The 11,133-nt window shown below is 41.1% G+C and overlaps 1 protein-coding gene across 1 annotated transcript; it reads right to left on the bottom strand.

Annotated features, from left to right (window-relative positions):
* Positions 1 to 8,297: 8,297 nt before the first annotated feature.
* LOC103704519 (acyl transferase 7-like) lies at positions 8,298 to 10,872 on the bottom strand. The gene is made up of 2 exons (XM_008787852.4): positions 10,333 to 10,872; positions 8,298 to 9,273 (listed from the first exon to the last, which is right to left on the bottom strand). The coding sequence occupies exons 1-2, from the start codon at positions 10,747 to 10,749 to the stop codon at positions 8,434 to 8,436; spliced, it is 1,257 nt and encodes a 418-aa protein (XP_008786074.1). The 5' UTR covers positions 10,750 to 10,872; the 3' UTR covers positions 8,298 to 8,433.
* Between the last annotated feature and the right edge of the window lie 261 nt (positions 10,873 to 11,133).

Here is an 11,133-nt window from a genome sequence, read left to right as displayed (position 1 = left end):
AATTTATAATTTTATAAATAAAATATAATATTATTAAAAGTATATATAGTCGATTAGGTCTGTGAGTTGAGTATTTTGCTATTTGAGTTCGATTCAAAAAACTGTTTGATTTACTAGAACTTAATTCAAGCTCGGTAATAGTCAAATTGAGCTTGAGCAACTTGCGAGCTGCTCGGCTCATTTGTACCTCCAGCTTGGTTCATAGTTGAAGAGAAATAGGAGAAAGGGTCGGCATCTAATTGTGTTACATATCTAAGACTTCAGCTAACTTAAACCCATGGGCTTTCCTTTTTTGAAAAAAAAAAAAATGTATCTATTTATTTGGGAATTGGAGAGCAGGTACTCCTTTTGGGAAGTAAGTGAGATCTATTCCCGCTCATCTGCTGTGGCTTTGGGTCAACGGGAGGCATGTACCCAGGTCCATGGATTCCTGAGTTCTTTATTTAAATAAAAAAACTATGATCTGACAAGGAGTTAATGCCGAGATTGTGGCGTTAAATTGTCACCACTTCGACTAACAGGATAAGCAATAAGGAATACCGGGATAATATCAAACAAGGCCACGACACGGCTCCGAACCCGTATCTTTTTATTTAAAAACCACAGCAACTGAAATCACCCCAAAAAAGTTAAAAAAACGCCACCATGTCATCAGGAAGATCCCGTGCCTAATCCACGTGTATAATTGACCCATAATGGCTTAATCAAAATGGAACTCTAAAACTATAGTATAAATTACTGAAATATATTTTGCACTCCACTCGTAATCCATCCCAGACTGACCATATCTACCCTGGATCGATGTCGATGTGCTGGTTCTAAACTTGCAGGCTCCTATAAAGTCATCGAAGGCAGCTCTTTGTTTCTTGATTAATTTTAACCCCGCCTGCCCCCACGCCCAAAACCCTCCAATTACGGCTCAAATAATTCCACAATGATTAGCATCCTTTATTGTAACTAACTCTCTTGTTCTGTGCACACAGAGTCGTAGAATCCAGCAAGCTGTGCTCGATTAGCTTCATCTCTTTATTGTAATAAAAAGTACTACATTAGCTTCTTTTTTTTTCTTTCTTTTAACGAAAAAGAGGAAAACAAAGCGGCTCTATTTTTATTAAAAAATAAAAATTATAAAAATTATTTATAAATAATTTTAAAAAATATAAAAAAATTAATAAAAAAATTCTAAAAAATAGTAATCTGTTAGTAGACTTGTTAAATTATTGAACAAGCTGATTAATCCTATAAGTGATTTAAAAAAAATTTGTATCGTTAATATGAAATCATATAAGTTTTGCATTAGACTTTTATATATATATATATATATATAATTGATTTTTGATTGAAAGGTATATAAAAATTTTTGCTTTTTTTTTTTAGTAAAACTGTCTTCCACAGGATTTTATAAGAAGAACAGCAAAGTCCGCTACTAGCTTTCAATCAACTATAGATTTGGTACATGAGAACTTAAAACGCTGGGATCAGAGGTTGGGATGGCTGCGGCTTGGGAATCAGGTGTTGAGGATGTGGGACCCCATTGGGTGTCGTTATCGGGATAGCGTGCGGTTAGGAGCGAGGCGCGGTTGTTGTAGGTCGGCAGCGGCGAGGGCGAGGGGACACGAAGTGGGAGGGGATGAGGTCGACACGTGGGATGTCTCCGTAGTGGCCCACGCGCACACGGGATGCTCTTTCGTCCTATTCCGTTCGCATTTGGGGACCAAATGACCCCACATTTGACCTAGTTGGTCATTTTAAATGAAGTTGCCAAACTGTCCCTGGTGATTTTTCCCCCTTTTTCCTTAATATAATTATATATGTGAGATTTTTCCTATATGTGTATCTTTTTTAGCTAGTGATGATTCTTCATGTAATCCTTGCACGGTAGAAACGAGCTGCAGATGAGCAAATGCAGGAATTCTGAGCTACTTGTTTTTTTGTTTTTTTACTTGTAAATTGCTTCCATGCACAACCGTATTGAAACAATATTAGCCTACTATTTCAGTTATGTCATCATCTTTTATAAGAAAATCATAATCATCAGATTACCCATTGGAGAGCTAGTGAAGAGAGAAAAAGTGGGAATTCAAAATACGAAGAATCATAAAATATGTTATAATTTTTTTCTAGCAAGTTGTATAACGTGGTCTTTAACGTTGGATCGAGGAGAGGAAATCAGCCAAGTCCTTGAATTCCTAAAGGAGTTGATCAGAAATTAGGAATGTGAGAGGCATAGACTACCAGTTGTTTCTGAAATCAGCGATAAAGCCTTCCATCAATATATAATTTTCCAAAAGGCTGAGAATGTGAAGTGTTCTTAGAATCTCTATGTAGATTGGAGGAGAAGAACTACGGATCGATGGAGGACCGTCAGAGAGTTTCTGTAAGATTCACACTATCAAGGCCTCCCTCTACTTTTGATTTGTGGACGATTTCCAGTTGACCGGATAACCCATGGGGAAGTCAGAGTTTGAGCTTCTCTATAAGAAATTTCTTCTCGGCGTTCCGATCTTTTGCAACCAACCAACTACGGAAGAGGAAGATTGACATGAAGAAAAGGAAACGAGCTAAGAGGACAGAACTGAATAGATTAAGCCTACCACTAGTACAGAGAAGAGAAGCTTCCAACTAACCAACCTCACGTCATTTATTTATCAATAAGGAGAAAAAATACGCCACATCTGACATGATACAATGGTGTTTCAGTACAACCACTTTCATAATTATAAAAGTTGTAATTCTACCAATATATGTCATCATGGCATATCTTTTATAGTAGATAATAATATTGCAAATCTTAGTATGCTTGCCCCCATCCTATGAAATACGAAATAAAATCCAACGTCAGTATGTTACAGAAATTAAATCATTAATAGCTGAAAACCTGTCTTTAATTTGAAGCTGTACTTGGACATGTTGGATCTAAGTCATGCTCAACCAACACCTATTATGCTAAGGTGCTTATCCTAGTCATATGTATGTACATCATTGCGTGCTTATTTTCTTATAGCTCTAAAGGACCGCATTATTAGGCTAGTTTATAACGTATAGCCATAGTTTATTTATTAGACAATCCTTTTATCAAGGAATCGACTGCAAAATGGTAATGGCGTTCCAGTCATTTTACATGACCAAGCCTGCTCATTAATTTTACGTGACATCACCATCACGCGGACCACCTCAGCCCACCTCCGGTGGCCTATTTAATCAACAACGTGGATCCGTCCATCCATGCACCGAATCCTCTCCTCACCCCTTGGGCCTTAGCTAGAATTCGTTGATTCGTTCCTTGGTTCCATGGCCATGTCTGCTTCTTCTTCCTACCACCACTCGTCGTACTCTTGGAGCTCCCATTCTCGCCGGCGGTGCTCGCAAAAGTGCGGCCTCCGCCGGAGGTGCCTCGCAATGATGAAGCAGCAGAAGACTCGCTTCTATATTCTGGGCCGCTGCGTGTCCATGCTCCTTTGTTGGCGCGCTCACGATTTGTCCGACTGATCGCCGGTGATGATGTTTCCCGGCGAGCCTGTGCCTCGCTAATTGACTGTTATCCATCCATTCGATCTGCTCTCCGTCGCTTCAATCGCGAGGATGCAGAGAAGCTGTGGTGGTTGGATTGGCACCGGAGTTCCGACCATACGTCTATCCGTAAGGGCTCTGATTGGGCCTGAATGCAAGTTTTCTTCTTCTTCATTTTTTTTTTTTTTTTGGCCTGGGTTCTGCTTTGTATAGGGAAAGAAGGGTGGGAAAAAGAAGAAGTGATTTGAGAAGAGACTTTTCATCTTCTGGACCAATGAAGGAAAATATGATCATGTCCCAATTACTTCTATGTGCTCATGTTTTGCCATCGCAATGTCTTGCACCCTTACGGTCGTCGTCCATTCTGCTGATTACGAGGCTCGATGGTCCATGATTGGTACTGTACATAATCGCGTGTGCAGGCAGGCGGCGGAGTTGTAGGTCAGCCAATTAATTATCTGGGATCTTTATCTTTCTTAAGCAGGAAAGGCCTCATGTGAGGCTTTAAAGTAGTTAAAGTTGTTAAACTGACGAGCCGAGCTATGATGAACTCATTTCAGCTAAGCCTTAATCTTAAATTAGTTGGAATCTGCTATATAAAACCATCCTTGAAGTTAACAAAGAGAAATGGTCGTGTAATTCATAAGTCTCACTTAAAATAATCACTCAACCAATGTGGAACTTCTCTATAGGTTCAGGTCGTGTAAAAAAATAATTGAACTTCCTTTACAATATCAACCATTAGATCATATTTTGCGCATTCTAAATTTTCTTCCGTTTGCCTGCACGGTAGCTATTGGACGAACGGTGCATATTGTGAAAAAAAAAGGTGAATGATTTTTTTGCGCCAAAAATACAACCTGGACCCTTTACCTACTGCTCCTCTCTACACCGAGGTACGACTCTGGGGCCAAAAAAAATCTTCTACTTGTGCCGCTTACGTGTATTTTCTTTTTCAGTTGCTGAGTTTCGTTAAAACTAGTTTGTTTTAACGGTTGGATGCACTTGTATGCGAACTCAACCAGGGATTTTGCAGATGAGCCAGCTTAAAATCAGATTCAGCATTAGCCCATGTTAGCTTGAATTGGTTTCTTGTAAAGGATCTCCTCCTAATTTGTATCGTAACTGATCAAGCGATCAGTGTGAGCAATTTCAGTACCTCTCGGTCATATAAAGGAAGTGTCGAATTATCTTACGCGGCATGCTGCTAGATATGTTCATGATGCATGCGTACGTACACAATAGGATTGAGACTCGTGAAGCTAATTTAGATAGCTCTTGGTGCTTGAATTGATGCTGCAGAACCATGAATCCGCGTGGTAGGCCAAGGGGCCTTTGATGTAGTCTTGAAAGGCTTAAATAGTGGAAAATAATGATAAGATATAAAAAATGTAACAAGGTTGGGTTGGATTGGATTCAAAACCAAAACTCTCCCTCAGGTCTGGTATTAGGTTGGGTTGGATATTCATTCAAGCTCAAATCTATGAAGCTTGCGGAGGTAATTAATAGATTCATAGCAAATTGGCACAAAGTCAATTGTCTTCATCGAAAAAACTAGTAGTTCCGCATCCAGTGCTCAAAAGTCTAGAGTATTAGTAATAGTAGTAGTATCAGTAGTAATTTGCTCATTTGATTACTGCTCAGTTGTTAAACCCACACATTCCACAAGGACTACCAAACACCCATTGTTCGATTCTGCATCAGAATACACACTCTTGAAGGTGGATGAAGTCGCCAGGGATCACAGGCAGTGACATGATGACACATATTGGCACCGAATATATCCTATTTTTTTTTTTGAAGAAATGCATACGAAGGCAAGAGCTTTTTCTCAGGTATCTTTTTGGAAGAAAAAAAAAAGTCAGAAACATTAGGGAGAGTAGCGACATCACACTTTCAGGGTGGTCATATTTGGCCATCATCACGTCGACATATGAAACAAAGTGACATCCAGGAACAACACAACTCAGCAGGTGGCCCACCTTGCGCCCTCGGCCTTGGGCTCGCCTTTGTCTTGCCACTATCATCGATCTTTTTGTCCGAGAGGGACCACGCGGCCATCGGATGCTGGTAGGCTGCAGACGCCAATTTGATTTTGTCGGCTTCTTATCGTCGGCAGCCAAGCTTGCGACGGCCGGGCAGAGTTGGGCCTGGGTTGTTGACCTGTTATGGCACACGGTTAGTAAGTAAATAAATAAAAAGAAAAAAAAAAAAGAGATCAGCTTCTTCGACTTAGTTTAAAAAAAGTGGGATACCCGCAAATTGGTCAAGGGGATGGTGTCCTTTCTGGCAACACATGTATATCGGAAGGCAAACAGAACAACAGACTGGGTTGCCTTTTATGTTGCTCGGCACTCCGAAGAGTTTATCTAGCCTTATGCCGATGAGCTTCCTCTTTTCTTGTATCATTTTCTTTTTTTTGACTTGGCAGGTTGTGCCAATATAAGAGCTATATGAAATATCGTTTTTACCACAACAAAAAAAAAAAAATTGAATTCGGAACATGAGAAAATCTAATTTTCATCTGCTAAAACTAATGATATTTTTTTCTTCAAAAATACTTTTAAGTTTTTAGATAAAATGAGGTAACACATTTTTACTTTATTGACGGCATAATAGGTATTTTACACTTTTTTTTAAAAAAAAGTAAATACTCAACTAAACATAAGCCATTCTACAATATATCACTTTTTTATAATCAACTAAATATATAATATTGACTTTTTAGAAAGAAAAAAAAATTTCTATAAGAAAATTTTTTTCCTATGAACTATATGTGTCCTTTGAATAAGCATTTAGAATACCGAGTGCGCAGGTTTGCAGTCTAAACTCTGAAGGGCACCGACAGCCAGTCTTGCATGTGCGGCTAAAGGGCGTCAAACTACATTATTTTATATACTTATTATTTCGTATACTTTATGAAATAATAAGTATGCTTTATAGAGATAAACCCACCCTCCCTGGTTTGGCCTTAAACTAGGGAAGATCTCAGCTCCAAAATGCCAATGGAATGCCGGTAGCAGGACGGGGTTGGATATTACAGCCCTTAACAGCATAACAAATTTCTGCATCTCTAATTACTAGACATTTTAGCTGGCATCTATTAATAAATAAAATCATATATAAATGGAATGGGAAAGTTTTAGAAGAAGCCTTTTTAATTACCAAAAAAGAAAAGTTTTATTTTTCTTTTGTTTTTTCTGTGAATTTGGGCATGGATGGAAATAAACACACATTGTCCACCTTTTTCTATATATATAAAAAAAATATTATGTTGCCTTTATTTATTAAAAGCGGAGGTCTCGAGTCCTCGCATGACATTCTCTTCCTTTAAAGTATTTAAGAAGGTGCATCTCACCTCCTCACGTCCACACTCCGCAGGGAATTCCAGGCTATAATGGCATTCAAAAGAGAAGAGTGGTAATGTTCTTGGAGCCACCAACTTCTGATCTAAGAATAAATAAACAGCTGATCACATCAACCTTTTTTGGACGCATTTTTAGTTCAATATATACCATTCACCCACCGTTGACGATGAGAATTGGATTAGAAAACTATAAAATTGCCCATAACCATGAACCCCAGATGTTTCTATTTGCCTTTAAGTACGGAAACAGCAATGAGCTAAAAACAAATTAATCCATTAGGTAGGTTTCTAATGAGTTTAGTCTAGGGGGCCAAGAAAGAAGACAAGGATCATTTTCTGGTGAGAGAGAGAATAGTTGCCCATTTTGTTGACAAAAAGAACATCAATCAACAGCCCAGTAGGTTGGATGTCAGTTTCGGCGGCCACTAAACTAAAATTCATGTCACACTGAACGGCTCCCAAATTACTAAAATAGAGGGATAACAAGTAGACAAAAAAATGACATCCCACCTTGCATTTGATAGACCAACCAAGGGACTGCAAGAGAATTTGGACGAAACGGAGTGACCTAACAAATAATCCATGCCACCAAAATAACTTGCCTTATAAAATTGAGCACTTGATTTGTTTTTTCTATAGGTTGGTTCTTGTAAGAAAATTCTAGGCTATGCGCATGACTCCATCATCAAATTCTAATTAGAGTTTGTTTGGATGATTGGGTTGAAAATTCTACTAGATTCGTGAGTTGTGTTGGGCCATTACAATCAACAAAAAAACATAGAATTACTGGCTGAACTACAACTATATTCATAAATAGAATTTCATGAGTTCGGGCAGTTAACATATACTTAACTCTATAATTTTGTTGATCGTATTGACTCAACCCATGAATCCAATAGAATTTTCAACCGAATCATCTACATAGGCGCTTAGGATGTGTTTGGTTGACTGAAATAATTTTCCTTTGGGTTTAAAAATCCCGAGGATGTGGTTTAGGATACTTCTGGAAACAAATTCACCGAGATCTTAGTTAGACTGGTATAGCACTGGAAAAATGCTCTGGGGCCTAATAATCCTGGTGTCAGAAGGAAGCTCTATTCATCCGGGCCAAGGAAACTGGTGTTTTTAAGCACACCACTCTCTTCAAGCCGAATGGCATACAGTTTTGTTCTCTTCCCCGTTGGGACATGCAGCAATATCCATATTTTTTTACATCTCTTATGGTATTCGGCGATCAAAACATAGAGCTGTAACCAAGCTAAACATCAATAAATAGGCCTCTTTTGAAGGAAATTCATTCACATTTAACACTGTGACATCGATACATGGACTTTGTATATTTTTGTCCTTCGTTGGCATTTTCCTTTCAGGTTTAGTCACAGCAAAAAGAAAGTGATACAAGACAGGCCACCAGAAACACTAAAATAGTGTACCTCGCAGTAAATAAATTTATATCAGACTTTCATATTATTCATTGAAAAGACAAACCAACCTTCTGGCTTCTGCCGGTTGCTTTCAAGAAGTGAAAAAAAAAAGAATGAAAAAAAAAAAAAATCCTAGGCCAGGTTCATCATTCCATCACGGAATGCCATCAAGTGTTCCTTGGTGACACACTGCGTCATCAAACGAGCACCTCGCTTGGGAGCAGATGGCTTCACCAGGATGCACGTAGCTATGCTGTCGGAATTCGTCAACGGGACTACATGCACAGGTGTGCCCCACCCATAGTCGACCTGGGAAAACCCCAGATGGGTCCAATCCGAGACCAATAGCGAATCATACGCCGTTGTCAGCTTATACGGGTCCTCCTCGATCTCTCCCTTGGCCCACTTGGAAAATTCCACAGGCAGCCTCTTCTTAGCATCTTTAATCAACTTCACAATCTCAACAATGGGCGACTCCATGATTTTCCCACTCGTTGTGGCGACCTTCATGATGTAGTAGCAGTTTCCATAGTAACCTACTTTGGAGGGCAGCACTTGGTGCAGCAACGGGCGAGCACTCATGGCGAAATAAAGGTGAACGTTGGCCTCCGGCTCGAACCGAATCGCCCTTGCTCGGCTTTGCCAGGCCTTGGCGATGAGGACTTCGAAAGTGGAGCAAATCTGACCCGTTTGCTCGATGAATTGGCTCTTTAGATGATTGATGTACTCCGACGAGATGTCCATCACGAGATATTGCAGGCGGACGTCGGACGGGGCCGGCGGAGGCGCTGATCTGAATTTTGGTGGGTTGGGAATGGCGTCTCTGTTCCAGACTGGCTCCACGGTCGGCTGTGCGAGGCCTCGGGCGAAGTCGGCAACAGCTGCCACGAATTGTGCTGCTCCTGGGCCGTCCGCGATGGCATGGCTGAATCTGAGGCCCACCACAAATCCACCGCAAGCGAATTCTGTGACCTGGCCCACCACAAATCCACCCGTTAAAAAGATGGGAACAAGGGTATGCGTAAAAATTCACGCATCATTACAGCATGAGTCGAGATCTTCTCTTGCTTGCATATAAATCTGAGGGTCCAGTCCTAATTATTCCAATCCTCCGCATCCGAGAGATGTAAATAATGAATCCAGGCATTTAGGTCCTAATTGCCAGGATGATGTGGGCGTCGATGGAGTGGCTATTAGTTGGACCAGGTCCACTGCTCAATTGATCGACTGATCCGACCATGAGCTAATATGTGCAAAGATGGACAAAAAAAAAAAAAAAACGAGAAGGGTGTGTTTATTATTGGATTAGTTCACCAGCTCAACGGTGGATTTGAGCCAACTAAAAACGATATGGCACCGACGGCGAGTTGCTTGCCGGATTGTGCCCCTCGAGATGGGATTCTCCCATGTGCAACTCGATTATATTTTTTGGTGGTTGGCTGAACACTGACCTTTTTCTACATGTCGCCGGCACCAATCCGACTAAAATACTCGTTAGTTGTTATCTTCCGTTTATTGCACTTAAACCAATGTTGGACCCGTGGGTGCGAAGCGACGCATCTCTGATTAGAAATATTATTTAATGGGTCCAGCCAGTGACTTAATGATCGAAGCAAATTGGGAGCTGCCTGCCCACTAACAATCAGAAAAAAAGGAGGTAACAGAACTTTTCCGGATAACAGAAAGGAAAGCACCCAAACAAGCTGATGAGCTTGGTTTCAATTAGAGGAATTCCAGTGGTCCTCAATCGTGATGGCCTATTTGTCTCACTTGCTGAAACAAAAACCAGGAAGCAAACAGAAATAAGCTCAAGAGCTTATTTGGATGTCTCTGGCACATCTCTGTGATGCAGGTGTGCGTCATGTGAAGCAGAATGGAATCCGATGCCCTCGGAAATTGCACCATCCATTTTGCGAATTATGAAATCAAAAATTGGAAAATAAAAAGAAAGCTATTTTGATGAACAAGAAAGTGAAGGAGAGAGAGGGAGAGAGAGGGAGAAAGTGAGAAGAAGAAGAAGAAGGAAGGTACCTGAACCAGCAAAAGCAACTTCTCTTCCTGAGAAGGGTCTAGTTTTGGCTCGGGATGAGGCAGCAGCTCATCCTTTGAGATCATCAAAGGGTGCTCCAAATAATCCACGTCCTCCAGGGTGCAACTGGCCGACGCCTCGACGAACCAGACTCCATCTCCAGTACACGACACCTGGAGCTCCCCCCGGTCGGACACCACAAGCCGGCCGGCGAGAGGGTAGTAGGGGACCAAGGCCTTGGCCAGCGCCCGCTTTATGACCGTCGCCGCCTCATGGCCATTCTTGAATACATGAAGCGACTCGATCAGGGCTCGTTGCGTCGGGTATCGGTCGAGCCACGAGAGGCAGAGGACGCCCGTGGGAGTGGGCTCAGAGGGGATGACCAGCTTCTGGGAGATCCTCTTCACGGAGATGGTCATGGTGATAAAAAACGGTCGGTATTGCTGTGTCTATGACTGACGAGTGGGGTTTTGGTACGAGAGAGCCGGGATGGGTAAGGAGAATTTATAGGGTCGATTGCTCTCTAAGCGTTCTCTTCTCTCCCTTCGCATCCGTTTGAAATCGAGGAGTAGGTTCGTTTTTCGCGTCTGGCACATGGTCAGTTGCGTAAACTTCTCACCACCTACATTTATTTATATTTTTGTTGGTGCGTGAATGCGGCTCGACAGCAACCCAGTTCGAGCCTAACCCTCCCACATTACCAGGCACCAGCATACTAGTAACATTTTTTTTTTAAAATCTTCTAAACACACCTTATTATTGAATCCCATGAATGCAATAAGCACTTCATGAATTACTACAAA

The sequence above is a fragment of the Phoenix dactylifera genome, chromosome 9 (genome assembly GCF_009389715.1).
Source record: "Phoenix dactylifera cultivar Barhee BC4 chromosome 9, palm_55x_up_171113_PBpolish2nd_filt_p, whole genome shotgun sequence".
NCBI lineage: Eukaryota > Viridiplantae > Streptophyta > Magnoliopsida > Arecales > Arecaceae > Phoenix > Phoenix dactylifera.
Note: the sequence above shows the minus strand (reverse complement) of the source record. Positions and strands in the feature narration are given on the sequence as shown.